Source organism: Lucilia sericata, unplaced genomic scaffold (genome assembly GCF_015586225.1).
Source record: "Lucilia sericata isolate MDLA Ls3-8-SP2 unplaced genomic scaffold, ASM1558622v1 Contig000875F_arrow, whole genome shotgun sequence".
Classification (NCBI taxonomy): domain Eukaryota; kingdom Metazoa; phylum Arthropoda; class Insecta; order Diptera; family Calliphoridae; genus Lucilia; species Lucilia sericata.
Window position 1 is genome coordinate 91,880 of NW_023994866.1, and position 20,342 is coordinate 112,221.

Genomic DNA, 20,342 nt, shown 5'->3' on the forward strand with positions numbered 1-20,342 from the left:
AGTCGAAAAAAGTCGAAGAAAGTCGAAAAAAGTCGAAGAAAGTCGTAAAAAGTCGGAAAGTCGGAAAAAGTCGAAAAGTTGGTAAAAGTCGAAAAAAGTCGAAAAAAGTCGGAAAGTCGAAACAAGTCGAAAACTCGAAAATTGTAGAAACAAGTCAAAAATAGTCAAAAAAAGTCAAAAACTCTAAAATAGTCGGAAAAACTCGAAAAAAGTCAAAAAATAGTCGGAAAAAAGTAGAAAGAAGTCGAAAATAGTCAAAAAGTCGAAAAAATCGAAATGTCGGAAAAAGTCGAAAAAAGTCGGCAAAAGTCGAAAATTCGAAAAAAGTCGAAAAGTCGGAAAAAAGTCGAAAAGTCGGACTATTTATAAAATACTTATAGTCGAAAAGTCTAAAAGTCGACTTTTATTTAAATGAAAAAAGTCGAAAAATCGACTTTTCATAAAATGCAAAAAGTCGAAAAGTCGACTTTTAACTAAATGAAAAAAGTCGAAAAGTCGACTTTTCGTTTATTTAGCCAACTTTTCTTTCCGTTACTGGTGTTCAATTACAGTCACCATGTTATCCCCGAAGAAGTCTTCACTAATAACCAGAACTACATCTAACTAATTGTCCTTCAAACAACTACTTCTTGTATTACCAGAAAATCACTGCTTAGGCATGAGAAAAATCAAGTATCTTTATTCAGATATTTTAGTAATACCAAATAGTGCAATTTGATCCCTCGCCATCCCCATATAGAATTTTAGTAAGAAGTCAGTGCCTACATAACTCGTCGGGTCTATGAGCCAGAGTCAAGAATTAGACATCATGGAGCATCTAAAGTCTAAATGCATTCATTCAGATCAAATTCAGTCGGATTTATATAGTAGAGCTTCGAAACCTCTTCGGTCAGAGCCAACCTGTATCCGCAGATAATATAGTTTAATGGCACGCTGATAGAGTGGCCACATAACATGAACATTTCGTGAAATTGCACTGGAGAGTTTCTATTTCTAAAAACTACTGGAAATACAGGAAAAGGTGTTGTCAAATTAGAGTTCTTCACGGTCGGAATTTCTTTACATTTAAAGCTCTTAGCGAAAAAAAATTCCCAGAGGAAATCTTTTTTCTAACGATGTATCAAATCTAAGCTAACAACCTCTACTTCAACAACAATTAAATAATTTAATTCTTGCTACAATTGAAATAAAAAAACTACATTTACAATTTCGATTTTTCTTTTGTTCCTGATTTATTATATTACTCTTCTTTAGTTTAAAATTCTTCCATAGTCTCTGACTCTCTCCTCCTCAACAACTCCCATATTTAAAGTGTTCAGTGTCTCTGTTGGTTTGCCTGTCTGCCCTTTGGCGTTTACACTATGGCATTTTATGTTTTTCTTTTTTGTTTTTAAACAATTTAAATGTTCAATGCACATTACAGCTGTTGTTATTGTTGGTTACCAACAATTTTTATAACATGTGCAACAATTTGAAAGTATATGTAGCAGCAATAGACTGAACAACATACATACGACCGACCGACAACCATCAATGGTTTTATTAATGAATGAAGAAAAATAATAAACCAAGATGCCAGATGTTAATCAGAAAAGAGAGATAGAGAGAAAACATGTAAAAGAAAGAAAATGTGAAGATAAAAGTAAGAAATTTAAGTTTAAAGTTCAACTTAAAGTAAATCAGTGGCAAAAAGCATTTGCTTTGGATTAAAATTATCAGTGAGGAATTTTATTAAAGAAATAAAAATGGCTGGGGAAATTTTTGAACAAATTTGATTTTGAGAAAAAACAACAGTTTTCACTGACACTGTTTGGCTTCGGTGGTTTATTTACTTAAGGATCAGCTGTTTTTCTTATAGAAAATCAAACTTATCGTTAATTTTTTCTAAAACCAAAATTATCAATAAATTGTCTTTAGTAAATTTCTGTTATTCTAAAGAAACTAATGTTATCGATAACTTTTTTATATAAAATTTAAGTTATCGATAAATATTCTGGAGACAATTATAGTTATCGATAGCTGTTCTATATAAAACCAAAGTTTTTAAGTCTTTAAACTAAAATTTTCAACAAATTGTTTATAGAAAATTTAAGTTATCGATAACATTTTTATAAAAAATCAAAGTTATCGATAACTTTTCTATAGAATATTTAAGTTATCGATAGCTTTTCTATAGAAAATCAAAGTTATCGATGACTTTTCTCGTTCGATAAAATCAAAGTTATCAGTTTTTTTTTGGAAAAATTTTTAAGATATTGATAAATTTTCCTTTACTTACCCACATAGAAGATATCCTCATACGTAACCGTTGGCTCTTTACCCCTTCTCGTTACCAACGAATTTCTTCTGCTCGTTCGATACGGCGACTGTGTACTCGAACTCTGCTGCTGTTGCTGTTGCATTAACTCTTGTAATGCCAACTTTTCCGTAAATATCACTTCACCATCCAATTGCAATTCCAATTTGCCACGATCCACTATTACCTTAGCCATATGCCAACTGCCATCGGTAATGAAACCACTTGCCGGTGTTGCTACCGTATCATTGTCAGAACCCAATAAATTGCTGGCAATTTTAAGATGACCATTTTCCAAACCTAAACCTAAGAATTTCATACGATCATGTTCACTCCATATTAGCAAACCATCCGGTTCAATTGTTGAGAAATTCAATGAGATTTGTAAAGCTTCTCGTGGTCGTATGTACATAGAGGGACCTTTACGTTTGTCTTTCATGGGAATGCGTGGTGGTGGCAAGATCAAATAACTGTTGCCACGAAAACTTGGTGTTGTTGGTTTGCTCAATGCTGTCGTAACGTAACATAGAAGGTGGAAGAAAAACAGAAATATAAGGGAAAATGAATTACAAATTGTTATATGAATAAAATTGTAAAAAAGAGAAACTTGTTGTGTCTAGAAGAAATGAAGAATGTTGGTATTGTGTGTAGATCGGCTACATATTTAACCCTGATCTCATTATTTTGTAGTGTCGCAAAACTCTCAGACTTTTTTTATTATCATTGTTGTTATTCTATTAATTTGTTTACCAGAATTGTGGTTCTTATATTTTCGCACACTAACAATACACTTGTTTTTAATGTTTATTGAGTTGAGAGTTTTTAACAGAGATGGGTAGATAAATTTGATTTATCTTTCCCTTAATTAATTATAATTTTCAAAAGCAACTATTGTACCTTTAAAACGTTCGTTTCGAATTTTGTTAGTGTTCGTTAGTGGCCATAAAAGGTATATAAAATGTTTAACTGATTTTTTTTTGCTTTTAGTTTTTTTAAGGGTCACGCTGATATCTTTGGGATCTGGTACGTGCAGTCGATCCCAAGTAAATAAAATAATGCCAAATTGTGTTGTATTATTTTAGTTGTTTAACAATAAATTTTTTATAGTTAATTAAAGTTAACGATAAATGTTCGCCAAATTTTCCATAGAAAATTAAAGTTATCGATATATTTTTATACAAAATTGAAGTTATCGATAAATTTTCTATAAAAAATTAAGGTTATCGATAAATTTTTTATAGAAAATTACAGTTACCGATACATTTTCTATAGAAATTTTAGTTATCGGTAAATTTTTTATAAGAGACTAGAATTATGGTTCAATTTTCTATAGAAAATGAAAGTTAACGATACATTTTTTATTCAAAATAAAGTTATCGTTATATTTTCTCTAGATTATGTAAGTTATCGGTAATTATCGATACATTTTCTATAGAAAATTAAAGTTATCGATAAATTTTCTATAGAAAATTAAAGTTATCGATAAAATTTCTATAGAAAATTTAAGTTATCGATAAATTTTCTATAGAAAATTAAAGTTATCGATAAATTTTTTATAGAATATTGAAGATATCGATAAATTTTCTATAGAAAAATAAAGTTATCAATAAATTTTCTATAGAAAATTAATGTTATCGATAAATTTTCTTTTGAAAATTAAAGTTATCGATAAATTTTCTATAGTACATTAAAGTTATCGGTAAATTTTCTATAGAAAATTAAAGTTATCGATACATTTTCTATAGAAAATTAAAGTTATCGATACATTTTCTATAGAACATTAAAGTTATCGATACATTTTCTATAGAAAATAAAGTTATCGATAAATTTTCTATAGAAAATAAAGTTATCGATAAATTTTCTATAGAAAATAAAGTTATCGATAATATTTCTTTATAAAATTATAGTTATCGATAAAATTTCTTTAGAAAATTATAGTTATCGATGACTTTTTTATAAATTTTCTATAGAAAATAAAGTTATCGATAATATTTCTTTAGAAAATTATAGTTATCGATGACTTTTTTATAGAAAATTGAAGTTATCGATAAATTATCGCTAAATTTTCAATAGAAAATTAAAGTTATCGGTGAAATTTCTACAAGAGACTAGAGTTATTGATACATAATATTAAAGTTATCGATAATTATTCTTCATAAAATTAAAGTTATCGGTAAATTTTCTATAGAAAATTGAAGTTATAGAAAATTAAGTTATCGATAAATTTTCTATTAAAAATTAATGCTATCGATAAATTTTCTATTAAAAATTAAAGTTATCTATAAATTTTCTATGGAAAATTATAGTTATTGATACATTTTCAATTGGCACTTAAAGTTATCGCTAAATTTTCTATAAAAATTTAAGTTATCGATAAATTTTCCATTGAAAACTAAAGTTATCGATAATTTTTCATTACAAAAGTAAATTATCTATAGAACTTCTATTCAAAATTAAAGAAATCCTTTCTATTTTCTAAAAAGAATAAAACCTATCGATACATTTTTTCTAAATTACATGACGCCTTTCGTTGGGTCTTCTCTGTTTATGCCGATTTTAGTGTTTTTGTTTACATTTTGCTTTTTGTCTTCATTTACCTCTTTACATTTAATCTTTTTGCACTCGAACGTATTTTATGAAATTTTTATATGACTTCTTGAGAATCTCATGATTTTTTTTTTCAAATTATAACGTTTTCTTTAACTTTGTTGTTTTTTTAAACAAAAGTTTCAACAAAAGAACAATATGAAACCCGCTACCAAAAAGTAACAAAAACAGCAATATTATAATAATCAGCTGATGACTACAGTTAGCGCTTCACTTAATTCTTCGGTGTTGTTTATGTTTGGAAAATATTCAGCACTATTTGTCGACATGTTTTAGACAAGGTTGCCAGGTTTGTAAAAAATGAAAATAATAAAATTAAGAAATTTTCCTTTTAATTTGTTAAATTGTTTGTAATATAGAGAGTTTTTGCTAAAAAAATTAAGACTTCATTGGCAACCCTGTTTATGTTAGTTGTTTTCCTCATCTTCTTCAAATATTGCGTTTTTCTCACTTTGAATACTATTTGAAATTTAAAACTTGTTTATTATCTTTAGTTTGCATATTGTTTTTATAACGATTTTTAATGCTTCTCGTCATTATTTCTCCTAGTTTTACTTTACTTTTGGTTTTTGTTTTAGTTTCAACTCTAGTTTATTAATTTTTTTTTCAAGCTATGTATTTTTTTTGGTACATTTATGAAAATTAATTTAAAACGTTTTTTTTGTTAACAACTTTTGTTTTTTTTTGCATGTCTACTTTTGTATGATTTAATGCCAACTTTATAGCTTTTTTTTTGTTCATTTAAAATATTGTTTTGTACTTTTTTTTTACTTTTTAGTTTACTGCTCGTTTTGCTTAATTTAAAATTAAAAGCAGTTAAAAAAAAAGTTATAAACAACTGAAAAAAAAGTTAATAACTTTTTGTCATGTGATTAAATATTCATACATTTTTACTGGTACTTTTTTATTTTATTTTTTTTTTATAGATTGTAAATGATTAATAGATTTAAAATTTTACTTAATTATTGTTTAGCATTCAGTTATCAATAAGAGAATTCAAAGTTCAAAAATAGATGTAATAGTCAAACTATATATTGGGCTTAAAAGAAATGGAGACTGATACACGTTCTTGAACTTAGCAAGTGTTATTCTTTATCTGTGGACTATGCCCTAGATTAATCAATAGAATTAGTCAAACTACTAAAGACTGGTCTTTACACAATTTTTTACTCCATAGACTAGTCAGTAGTTTAGTGTATAGTCTATTGACTAGTTCTTAGGCTAGCCCAATGACTAGTTAATAAACTAAATTCTGGTCAATAGAATAGTGAAGAGACTAGTCCATAGGCCGGTTAGTAGAGTTATTCATAGACCAGTTCATGGTCTTGTCCATAGCCTATTGACTAGTCCTTAGGGTAGTCCCTAGACTAGTCAATACTATAGTTCATAGACTTGCCAATAGACTAGACCATATTGAAGTCAATAGACTAGTCCATAGTCAATTGACTTGACCATAGACTTGTCGATATTCCACATGATAGACAATATAAGCTAGTGGTCTAGACCATGGACTAGATAATAGATTAGTGTGTAGAATAGTCCTTTGACTAGTCAATATACTAGTCTGTAGACATCTCAATAGTTTAGTCCATAGACTAGTCAATATTCTAGTATATGAACTAGTCCATGTACTAGTCCATATACTAGTCTATAAACGAAAAGTAAATTAGTACTTTTAACCCTAAAAAGTACCCTCTCAGTTAGAAAAAAGTTAGAACTAGCAAAAATTGCAAATACTTGGTTCATCCTTGGTTCTATAGATTTGATGATTCTATTGACTTCCTTAATCTAAATTCTTGTGTTTTTCCACTTACCAATTTCACAATAGAAACCACCCCAACCATTGGGACACGAGCAACGACCACTTCTCAAGCAGCGACCATTATTTTTGCAAGGTATTAACTTGCAAGTTTCCGAATATTCACAGCGATCTCCCTTGGCATATTCTGGACAAATGCAATGAGGTTGTAACTTTTCATCTAACCAACAATGGCCACCAGCTTCACAGGAATCACCGCCGCAAGCAGTACCATCACAATCGCGAATATTGCGGGATTCTGAAATATATATATATAAATTTATCTCTGTAAAGATTTTTCCTCTTCAATCATTTCAACTCACCTATAATATTTGTTTCATTCAAAACAATCCTTGTGCCACTCACCACCAAACCACGTACACAGCCGCGGAAAGGTATAGGGAAACCAGATATAGCATTGTGAGGCAATTTCGATAGATCCTTAAGACCTCCAACATACAAAAGAGCATCTGGTTCTATTAACACTTCCGCCGAGGGAGCCAAAGCCGATGAGGCACTACCCTCCACCCACAACGTTAACCATCTACCACGTTGAGCCATTTTAATTTTATGCCATTCTCCTATAGCCAACATACGTACACTACGCACTACAGTTACATGATTACTGGGTCCCGATATACGGAATTCCACTACACCTCCTTGCAGAGACAATGAAACAAAGCCGATTTTCTTATCTAGATTATTGTTAAGAGTGCCAAAATACAATAGCAGGCCTCTTTCCGATAGCGGTCTTAATTGGAATTCTATAAAGAAGAATTGTACACGATGATGTTCTTCGAAAGATTTTGAACCCATTAGGGGTACGGGTGAAAAACTACGCTGTTTTTCCACTTCATTAAGTAGTTTCATAACAAAATGTTGATTCGTTGATGAGATGGGTTTGGGTGGCATTAGTTTTTTGGTGAAATTACGATAGCTTATCATTTGCGAACGTTTGGCACCTATTTTATCGGAATTATCGTAGAGATATGGCCATCTTACGGCCAAATAAGAACGTCTTCCGGTTAAGCTGACATCACTGAGGGCACGAATTTCTGTGGGGGATTAAAAAACAGTTTTTAGTTTAGAGAAAAAGTGATGTGAAAGATATTTGTGAAAAGTTATAATAACGTGCGAAGGAAAAACTTCAAGATTCATGGACGAAATGTTTTTTGAAAATCAATTAGAGTTGAAAATTTAGAGCCCCATATATTGAAGATCTATTATTTGGAACGTTAACACCAAATTATGTGATCATATGTTCTCCCTTTCAGTAAAATCCTTGACTTTTTTGTAATGTCATGTGTTTGTATTGATGAGGACTAAACCCACCAAATCTCTTTATGCAGAACATGATCGATAGCTGTGTTTCGAAAAAGATAATCTGATTTGATAACAAATAATCTGTAAAAGTATGTCGTGCTATACTTTTACAGATTATGGTTTCTTCTAGGTCTTCTTTCATCATCAGCTTGATGGACGGATTTTGGTCATTCAAATCTTCAATCTATAACGGCCAGGCAACGACTGCAATCTCCAGTATCTCTTTAGAAAAACTCGTGATTTGGGAGGTATGTCATAGATTCCCAAGAAACAATGATAGACATGTGACTGTTGCTAATAAGATCGAGGAATATGCAGTCGAACAAATATAATGATCAAATATGTTAATGAGAGTCCTCTGCTGTAAATTAATATCGCCTTTTACCAGTTTTAAAGAAAATCAAGTGACATGGTATCCAAAAGAGTCCAAGTCTCTAATGTTTCGTCATCTTATAGAGAGATGTTCAGCATTTAAGGTTCAAAGAAGATTTCATAAAAATAATAGTATTTAGAACATCTACCAGGTGATAGCGCATCCTAACAGAGTCCCAGTCCCAAATTGCTGAAAATCTCTTTGAGAGATTCCCTATAAAAAGCTGTATTTAGAACCTCTATAAATTCAACTATCAACCCGGATATTCGATAAAAAATGAACTAATTTGCGACACTTTTGATGTCTGAAGAAGCCGACTTTTAGAGAACTCATTGAACTTTAATTTTAAGCTTATGCTAGTGGTTTTCATAAATACTTGATGTCTGAAATTTAAGTTTCCTCTTACTCGATTCTTCGCCTTTCCATAAGGACTCTTTGAATGCCAATTTCCCCAAAATTGTTTCAAACTATTTTCGATTTGTGGCTTTTAGAAAGAGCACTACACTACAGGATGAAAGATATAGAGAACTGTTAAACAAGATCGGTCAAGAAATTTTAGAAAAATATTCTTACAGCAGCTAATGGATCTATCTTTTATATTACAAATGGGTCGGTCCAGTTATGATTAACTTGTACAAATTTACAAAATTTCCTTGATGAAAAGTAAAAGGACAACCAGTAATAAATATTTTTCGGAATTTTGACAAATGAACACAGTTTTAAGTCCATTGATCCATGTACCCATTGTATTGATTTAAAGAGTTGAAGGGGACTCCTTTAGGCATAAAATCAACAGTTCATTTGGATCTATGAATATTAATTATCAGTGATATGTAGAGCCCCTTTTAGACAGATAATTTAGAGTTTGAAAAGTTACGTTCTACACATACGAAAAAACAAGTTTTAACCCCTCATGGAACTAACATACCACATTATTGACATTTCCCACTCTTCGACGTTTCTCACTCCAACAGTTCATTTTCGGGCGTATTTTTTAATTAATAAACATTTACCAACTAAAATTAAATCTATTTGACATGAAAAAGTCCTTTAACAATTACAAAACACATGTCATAAAATAAATTGTATAACATTTTTCTGCACAAATATATTTCAATACCTTTTTGGTAACAAAATAAAGTACAAAACTTGCAACACTTTAACACCCGAAAACATTTATCATTGACCACAACATGTCAATAATTGGCTCTACACCACTGTTTAATATACATTTTTTTGTTTGTAATTTTGAAGGTAATTTTTGTTTTTCGTTATAATTTTTTGTTGTTGTTTTTCTGTGCGACCATAATTACTTACCTTCATCACAATTTTTACCCGTTCTACCGACAGGACAATCACATTCATATCCGTTGACAAGTGGCACACATGTAGAATCGTCCGAACATTTATTGTTAAATGAATCACAAGGATTTGTAGGCTGGGCGCATAATGGTCCATACCAACCCTCTTGACAAATGCAACTATTGTTGTCCATCATTGTTGTTATATTAATTGTCGTCCAATGAATGGGAAAGCATAAAAACAAAATGGAAAAATATGGATGTAAAAATATGTAGAATATAGCCCAGCATTTCATATACAATTGTCAACTATTAATTGTCTGAAATGGCATTGGACAGTTGGCGTGAGAGTGTGAGTGGAAGTGTGTTTTTCTGTGTGAATGAGATTGTGTGTGTGTGTTGCGTAACTTACGTAAATGTCGCTCCATGTTGAAGACAAGCGCCATCATGTTGACATGCATGTCGATGGCATTCTCTGGTGCCACATTGTCCCACTCCTCTACCGCGTACACCGCGCGTCTCCTGCAATGGCACCGTGACTTGACCAGCCTTAAGATGAACATCGTAAATACAACCTTGAAAGCCAGAATGTAATGGCAAATCGTGGGGTAATGTATTGAAATTGGCCATCTCATGACCACCCAAATATAAGATAGGCATAACATCCATACGACTGACACTGCCTGGGGAACGACCGGTGATATTAAATTTGCCATCAACCGACAGCCAGGCTTGGCGACCAATGCGACCCACTTTAATTTCATATGGCACACGTGGAGCATCCAAACGAAAATCAATAGGCTTTTGTGTAAATATTCTACGAGGGCCGGCACCCAAATTCCAAGTCAACATTATATAACCCTGTATGAAACTAATGGCTAAATGATCGCTCTTTTCATCATGATAGCCCGGTTGACCCAAGAAAGCCAACAAAGCTATTTGTGACATGGTTTGTGGTAAAATCTTGAAACTCAATTCCATGGAGTATTCCAAAGGTATGGGCACGGTGTAGGCCACAAAGGATGACAAACCATTGACACTGCCCGAAAATGAGGGCAAAGCCACCTCCAAATCTGAAAAATTTGCAGTTGCATCAAGGAATATAGATAAAGGAGGAAGGAATGCTTTTGTTACATAGATAGAGAGGTATAAGTTGTGGATTTAGTTTTTTTTGTTTAGTTGGGAAATAATTGGGATAAAAACACAAAATAATATTAGTTAAAAGTCTTAACCACAAAAAGTGATGACCATTTGTTTAAACAGAAAAACTAAAATAAATTATAATAATAAAACTTACCAAAAAATTAGAAAATTAAAAAATCGAAAACAAAACTCAAATTTTATGTTATGGCAATGAGGATTTCTTGACTCTCTATTCCTTTAAATGGGCATGGGTTCCTTTAAACACTCTTTAGTTTTTAGATTTAAACTTACTGTGTTCACAATAGTGACCATGCTTGCCCAATGGACACAGACATAAATAACCACTGCCTGGAAATTGTACACATGTTCCTCCATACTGACAGGGATTATCTTCACACACTGATATCTCGCATGTTGGTCCCATATAGCCTGTGGGACACTTACATTTCCATTTCTCTAACTTGTCACCGTTTTCATCTATCTCGTTTGTTTCGATTTTTATACAGGCCGCTCCGTTGCGACAGGGACTCGAGAGACAGGCCAATGAACCGCATTCGGTTATGCCAAAACCATCCAAGGCGTCACTGGAAAAGAAAGAGAAAATTTTTGGAATTGAACAAAGTTTGAGATTTTAACGAAAATAGAATTAAATTATAACTGATTTGGAACAGAACTAGAACTGAACTGAACTAGAACTGAACTAGAACTGAACTAGAACTGAACTAGAACTGAACTAGAACTGAACTAGAACTGAACTAGAACTGAACTAGAACTGAACTAGAACTGAACTAGAACTGAACTAGAACTGAACTAGAACTGAACTAGAACTGAACTAGAACTGAACTAGAATGAACTAGAACTGAACTAGAACTGAACTAGAACTGAACTAGAACTGAACTAGAACTGAACTAGAACTGAACTAGAAACTGAACTAGAACTGAACTAGAACTGAACTAGAACTGAACTAGAACTGAACTAGAACTGAACTAAACTGAACTAGAACTGAACTAGAACTGAACTAGAACTGAACTAGAACTGAACTAGAACTGAACTAGAACTGAACTAGAACTGAACTAGAACTGAACTAGAACTGAACTAGAACTGAACTAGAACTGAACTAGAACTGAACTAGAACTGAACTAGAACTGAACTAGAACTGAACTAGAACTGAACTAGAACTGAACTAGAACTGAACTAGAACTGAACTAGAACTGAACTAGAACTGAACTAGAACTGAACTAGAACTGAACTAGAACTGAACTAGAACTGAACTAGAACTGAACTAGAACTGAACTAGAACTGAACTAGAACTGAACTAGAATGAACTAGAACTGAACTAGAACTGAACTAGAACTGAACTAGAACTGAACTAGAACTGAACTAGAACTGAACTAGAACTGAACTAGAACTGAACTAGAACTGAACTAACTGAAAGAACTGAACTAGAACTGAACTAGAACTGAACTAGAACTGAACTAGAACTGAACTAGAACTGAACTAGAACTGAACTAGAACTGAACTAGAACTGAACTAGAACTGAACTAGAACTGAACTAGAACTGAACTAGAACTGAACTAGAACTGAACTAGAACTGAACTAGAACTGAACTAGAACTGAACTAGAACTGAACTAGAACTGAACTAGAACTGAACTAGAACTGAACTAGAACTGAACTAGAACTGAACTAGAACTGAACTAGAACTGAACTAGAACTGAACTAGAACTGAACTAGAACTGAACTAGAACTGAACTAGAACTGAACTAGAACTGAACTAGAACTGAACTAGAACTGAACTAGAACTGAACTAGAACTGAACTAGAACTGAACTAGAACTGAACTAGAACTGAACTAGAACTGAACTAGAACTGAACTAGAACTGAACTAGAACTGAACTAGAACTGAACTAGAACTGAACTAGAACTGAACTAGAACTGAACTAGAACTGAACTAGAACTGAACTAGAACTGAACTAGAACTGAACTAGAACTGAACTAGAACTGAACTAGAACTGAACTAGAACTGAACTAGAACGAACTGAACTGAACGATGAACTGAAACGAACTGAACTAGAACTGAACTAGAACTGAACTAGAACTGAACTAAAACTAGAACTGAACTAGAACTGAACTAGAACTGAACTAGAACTGAACTAGAACTGAACTAGAACTGAACTAGAACTGAATGAACTGAACTAGAACTGAAACTAGAGCTGAACTAGAGCTGAACTAGAACTAGAACTGAACTAGAACTGAACTAGAACTGAACTAGAACTGAATTAGAACTAGAAGTGTTTTTTAAAGCTTTAGATAAGTGAACAACCCTCGTATAGCCTTATAGATTAAATTAAACAAAAAGAAAATGGAAGTGGTTTAAAAAACGTCTAAAAAAAATTATAAAAAATTTAATGATCACAGGCTTTTTAATCGGCTTTTGATGAAAACTTTAACCGATTGGGAATTTTTTTTTGCTATTTTCTTAATTCATATTTTTAAAGGGTAGTTTTTACACAAACATACTTAGTTCGTTTTTTAACATATTTACTTTTTTGCAGTATTTAAGTTTTATCCATTTTAATTTAACCAAATCTTGTACGAATTATTTTACATTTTGTATTATAAGCACAAAGAAATCACTTACATTGATTTTACATTTATTCTCATATCACATTTTTATACCGAAAACTACCATAGTGGAGAGGGTATTATGCATTTGTGTTAAAGTTTGTAATATTTGGTAATACTTGTATGTAGGTCCATCAAACAGTCGAACAACAAATATTCGATTCTATTAAGTCGCTTTCCGAAAATTATATGAAAACTATTCGTTTGGCATATAATTATTATAGAATTATCGTTATAGGGTATTATATCAGATAAGGTATTCCAACTATACTTTTGTACTTGTTTAAATTTCTATTTTTATAAGAGTAAATTTCAAGGCAAAAAATAGTAAAGCCATAAGATAAAATATAAAAATCTCTACTACTAATATAGCATTTAGTATAAATTTGAATGAAAACAATTGGATTTATCCAAGCAAAAAATTACAGTTACAAAATTAAAAAAAGAAAAAGGTAGTAAGTTGTATATATATATATGTTCTTTGTATAGAGCAACTAATGCTGTACATGGTCCTATGGCACGACTTTTCACTTAAGTAAAACTAAGTTTTAAAATTAAACAACAACATTTACTTAGTTGCTCAATTTGCTCAACCATGACCAAGTTTCATCTGACGCAACAGCAATTGGTTTTTACTTATACGTAACAAAAATGACTTAAGTTAGAAGTCTTGAATTGTTTTTTTAATAAATTTTTTGTTGGGATGTAATTTTTTACCAATACACAAGAAAAAAATAGTTCACAAAATATATGTTGCACATACTATATTCATTTTACACAAACTCATATTTGTAACAACTACAATTACAACCATATATAGTATTGTTGCATTTATATCCAAGTATCGATGAATTGCAAAAAAAAAAAAAAAAAGAAAACATATTGAAATTTTTGCAAAGGAAATGTATTGAAAAATGGACATACAAATGACATTTTTATAGCATAATAGAAAAAATTTCTTGTTTTTCTGAATGAAAAATATAACAATGATTGACTTTGGGGAAAAAAAAGAAATGTTGAAAATTTTTGTAGAGATTTAGAATATTTTAGTAATTAAGACAAATATTTGTAAAAAAAATAAAAAATTGTTAAAGTGAAATTATTTCTTTCAGTTAGAAAATCTAATGGATTTATAATATTTAAGAATAATGTTTGTTTGTTTGTATGTATGTATTGTTATAAATAATATATTTTTGTTTTCTTTTCCTTTGCAGCTTAAAAGGGGGTTACTAATGGTGAGTGTAGTTTTTTTTTTAATATTTTAATTAATTTAAAAATATTGTATAAGTTAATTACAGTATGATGATGGTTTTATAAAGCCCTTTTAAATAGATTTTACCATGTAGGTCCGTCTGTCATTCTCTATGATGTATGAATCCATCTAGTCTATCTCGTTGTGAAATTCTTGTCATTATTTTATAACTATTTGAATCCTACTCCTTACAAGAGTAGGATATTATACGGTCGGGTATGACTGTATTTGAGGCTTATCATTGAAATATCCTGTAATCAATAGAATTTTATTTTCCATTACAAAGTTCAATATCATTAAAAGAAATTAAGTCAGAAGAAAGTATAGACGTTTACCGTCGATCATATCACACCCTAGACCAGTTATGAGAAAATTATTTTTGTTTAATAATAAAGCATTTATGTAAGACAGATATATGATAGATAGATAGATAGATAGATAGATAGATAGATAGATAGATAGATAGATAGATAGATAGATAGATAGATAGATAGATAGATAGATAGATAGATAGATAGATAGATAGATAGATAGATAGATAGATAGAAAAATAGATAGATAGATAGATAGATAGATAGATAGATAGATAGATAGATAGATAGATAGATAGATAGATAGATAGATAGATAGATAGATAGATAGATAGATAGATAGATAGATAGATATAGATAGATAGGTAGATAGATAGATAGAGATAGATAGATAGATAGATAGATAGATAGATAGATAGAGAGATAGATAGATAGATAGATAGATAGATAGATAGATAGAGATAGATAGATAGATAGATAGATAGATAGATAGATAGATAGATAGATAGATAGATAGATAGATAGATAGATAGATAGGTAGATAGATAGATAGATAGTAGATAGATAGAGATAGATAGATAGATAGATAGATGATAGATAGATAGATAGATAGATAGATAGATAGATAGATAGATAGATAGATAGATAGATAGATAGATAGATAGATAGATAGATAGATAGATAGATAGATAGATAGATAGATAGATAGATAGATAGATAGATAGATAGATAGAGATAGATAGATAGATAGATAGATAGCTGATAGATAGATAGATAGATAGATAGATAGATAGATAGATAGATAGATAGATAGATAGATAGATAGATAGATAGATAGATAGATAGATAGATAGATAGATAGATAGATAGATAGATAGTTAGATAGACAAACAGACAGAGAAGAATGTCAAAGTGTTTTACCTGCAATAACGGCTTAATCTCACGATGTTATTTAATCCACTGGATGGACTTTAAACGGTCCAAACACACGACACGATTGACTTTAATGAACAACACTCATCATGTACAAGCACTTTGCCAAAGATTACCAAGTGATCACGTTACGGAATGACAGTCAGAACGAGACCAATCACATTACATACTCTGACAAGAAAGAATTGCCAACCAGATCAATGGATGGACTTTAAACGGTCCAACACTCTACACGATTGACTTTAATGAATAACACTCATCATGTACAAGCACTTTGCCAAAGATTACCAAGTGATCACGTTGCGGAATGACAGTCAGAGCGAGACCAATCACTTTACATACTCTGACAAGAAACAATTGCTAACCAGATCAATAGAGAGATGTTTCTACAAACCCCTATAACACACCTATTGTATCACTATATCTCGGACATGACATTCGGATAGACGGATAAACGGGGAATGTTGTAGCATCTTCATACTCCAATTATCCGTTCAAGTACATTTCTCACTCAAGTTGTACCAGATTGTGTGGTTTTCTGGTTCGACCCCAAATCAAATCTTTCCAAGGAAAGGCTGAGAATATATTTCACACCACCAGTTTATAGTTCCGGCACGCTAAAGGTATTAGAAGCAACTCAAAAACCAAGCTGAAGATAGGTTCACCAAGGTAACATGCCCTGGGGGGAGACAGACAGACAGGCAGACAGATAAAGGCAGATATACAGACGGACAGGCGAATGTATACGTCCATCTTAAAGTATCTGCTCATCATTTCTGAATGACATTAACTATGGACTGTAGGGTACAAAAATCTGACTTATCATAAATACCTTTCATAATCAAATGCATTTCAAACCATTTTTGTGGAAAGCTAAATAAACTAACTTTAAAAAACGAAATTCTTTGAATACCACATTACTCTGTCAATACAGTTTTTTTTTGCAAATGATTAAAAAAGACCCATTTAAAATTGAAGGGTACGAAAGTCATTTATCTTTTAAGCAATTCGTTTTTTAGCTCTTTTCATTTTAACTTGCTTTTTAAACCAACCACTTTTTGTATCCCCACATTTTTCCTCTATTATTTTGTTGGCTGCAAGTTACTTAATGAGCAGAAAAAAATCAGGTCAACATGTTTTAAAAGAAAAAAAAAAAAAAAAAATGAATAAAAAAATAGAAACACAGACATATAAGCTTCAAATGGAATTGGGAACATTTCATTAAAATAAAGGACCAAAAAAGAACATAAAAAAACGTACTGTATGCCAAATTTTCACTGACAGTTGCATACCAAACCTGCATGGCATGTAAGAAGCACTTTGTTCGGTCAAGCCAACCTTGTGTGTGGTTGTTGGCTTGATGAACGGTCAAGTTATAGTTGTATTACAGTAAAGCCTCTATAATTAGCACTAGCTTAAATAACTTTAGGGCTTATTCAGCTAAAAACTTTAGAAATCCATTTGTTCTTTTGTTATTAATTTAGTTAAGGTAATTATCGAGACTTTACTGTACTGTAAGTAAGACTAAAATGTTTTTGCTAGCCTTGCACAATTACTATACTCTCTATTATATAGTAATTCTATGCTTTTTTCCTTTTCTTCTCCCCCTCCCTTTAACCATTTTTTCCAGTAACCCGTCTAAAAAAATATACAGGACATTAAGCCAGTTTTTAGGGCTGTATTTTATTGTTTTTGCTGTTGTTGTAGCTTTTGTTTGTGAGTTATGTTGGTAAAAAGGAATTAATTTTTTTTGCCCGTTACGTTATGTCATGGGCAAGTTGAAAGCGCAAGCAAAAAAAGCATTTCAGCCAAAAAAATGGTATCTTATATTTTGTACATAGAATTTTTTTTGGAAAAAAATACAAGTCAAAAGGTTTGGGGGAATGATGTGTAACCGACTGACACAAATGCCAGTTAAAAGCGGTCATATAGAAGAAGTAAATAAAATTTGACTTATTACTTGTTTTTTCCATTTTAAAGGAGGATTAAGGATAATTCATACTATATAGTCCAACCTAAAGACTGGCATGTAGTCTAGACTATAGGCTGAACTATAGTCCAGACCGATCTATAGTCTAGATTATAAACTATAGTCTGGTTTATATACTAAACTATAGTCTGGTTTATATACTATGGACTGAAATATAGTCTAGACTATAACTGAAATATAGTCTAGACTATAACTGAACTATAGTCCAGACTGTAGACTGGTTGAAGTCTAGACTATAAACGGATCTATAGTTCAGACTAAATACTGATCTACAGTCCAGGCCATAAACAGATCTATTGTCCAGAGTATAAACTATGATTGATCTTAAGTCCAGACTATATACTAATCTATAGTCCGGAGGGTGGACTGATTTATAGTCAAAACTATAGACTATACCTAAGTCCAATCTATAGACTTATCTATATTCCAGACTGTAGAAAGAACTATAATCATCGTACAGGCTATGGTTGTTAGTAATCCAAACAATATAAATACGGGAGTCTATAATCCAGTTAACTATAATTGATCTTAAGTCCAGACTATATACTAATCTATAGTGCAGAGGGTGGACTGATTTATAGTCAAAACTATAGACTATACGTCAGTCCAATTTATAGAATTATCTATATTCCAGATTGTAGATTGATCTATAGTCCAGACTGTAGAAAGACCTATATATATATACAGGCTATGGTTGTCAGTAATCCAAATAATATAAATACGGGAGTCTATAATACAGTTAACCATTTTTATCGTTTTAACTGTCAGACACAATAAAGCCCCACAAATAAACCTTTCTAAGAAATTTTGACAATGCAAAACCAATTTTACTTTTCAAGGATCTATTATAGCTCTGATGTTTAGTCATCCTAAAATGCATGTAAACATGCATGACATTTTATTTCCCTTTTAAGCACTCATATGTTTGTGATGCATAAATTTGCATGTTCTTAATTGGATTTGACTTTGACATTAACATTTGACAATAATATTGTAATGACACTTGTAGTATGGCTTGAAAACAACTTTGCCATTTTGTTGTTACTAACGTGAATATGTTAAAAAAAAAAAATTGGCTTAAAAATAAAATAAACAAAAATCGTCATAACAAAAGGTATTTAAAAAATCATTATTCACTTAATTCCCTGCCCTGCTGAACACGTGATGTTTTTACAGTGGGGGTTAAACATTGAGATATATTGAAATAAAAAATATTTAAACATTTACTATATTTATTATATTGAAAATGAATGAATTTCACTCAAGTACGCAAAATGTTTAAAATCTTCAACATCAATATTATTATTTCTATAATTATATCCACGACTGTGGACTTTTTTCAGCCTTTCGCTCAATTGATTAACGTTGAATTCGTATGTGTTTGGGAAAAACCGTTTGTTATATTTTTATTATGAATTTTTTAGTAGTCCGTTTCACATATATGATTCATTCACAACTGTATACCCTACATGGTACTGAACTATAACTGAGCTAAACTGAACTAATGACTAACTGAACTAGAACTGAACTAGAACTGAACTAGAACTGAACTAGAACTGAACTAGAACTGAACTAGAACTAGAACTGAACTAGAACTGAACTAGAACTGAACTGACTAGAACTGAACTAGAACTGAACTAGAACTGAACTAGAACTGAACTAGAACTGAACTAGAACTGAACTAGAACTGAAATAGAACTGAACTAGAACTGAACCAGAACTGAACTAGAACTGAACTAGAACTGAACTAGAACTGAACTAGAACTGAACTACTAGAACTGAACTACAACTGAACTAGAACTGAACTAGAACTGAACTAGAACTGAACTAGAACTGAACTAGAACTGAACTAGAACTGAACTAGAACTGAACTAGAACTGAACTAGAACTGAACTAGAACTGAACTAGAACTGAACTAGAACTGAACTAGAACTGAACTAGAACTGAACTAGAACTGAACTAGAACTGAACTAGAACTGAACTAGAACTGAACTAGAACTGAACTAGAACTGAACTAGAACTGAACTAGAACTGAACTAGAACTGAACTAGAACTGAACTAGAACTGAACTAGAACTGAACTAAGAACTGAACTAGAACTGAACTAGACTGAACTAGAACTGAACTAGAACTGAACTAGAACTGAACTAGAACTGAACTAGAACTGAACTAGAACTGGAACTAGAACTGAACTAGAACTGAACTAGAACTGAACTAGAACTGCGACTAGAAACTGAACTAGAACTGAACTAGAACTGAACTAGAACTGAACTAGAACTGAACTAGAACTGAACTAGAACTGAACTAGAACTGAACTAGAACTGAACTAGAACTGAACTAGAACTGAACCTAGAACTGAACTAGAACTGAACTAGAACTGAACTAGAACTGAAC

General features: G+C 31.4%; 1 protein-coding gene and 1 long non-coding RNA gene across 2 annotated transcripts in view; one reads left to right on the top strand and one right to left on the bottom strand.

Annotated features, from left to right (window-relative positions):
• Nucleotides 1-20,342, bottom strand: part of LOC119608715 (protein eyes shut-like) — a 79,833-nt gene that overhangs the window by 12,219 nt on the left and 47,272 nt on the right. The window contains 6 exon segments of the mRNA XM_037963235.1: nucleotides 2,279-2,806; nucleotides 6,718-6,960; nucleotides 7,025-7,756; nucleotides 9,715-9,878; nucleotides 10,111-10,771; nucleotides 11,133-11,425. Coding sequence (XP_037819163.1) covers nucleotides 2,279-2,806; nucleotides 6,718-6,960; nucleotides 7,025-7,756; nucleotides 9,715-9,878; nucleotides 10,111-10,771; nucleotides 11,133-11,425 — 2,621 coding nt within the window.
• LOC119608720 overlaps nucleotides 1-20,342 on the top strand; it is a 100,474-nt gene that overhangs the window by 7,674 nt on the left and 72,458 nt on the right. Inside the window, exon 2 of the long non-coding RNA XR_005231834.1 lies at nucleotides 14,678-14,698. This is a non-coding gene — a long non-coding RNA (uncharacterized LOC119608720). The remainder of the gene's footprint in view (nucleotides 1-14,677; nucleotides 14,699-20,342) is intronic.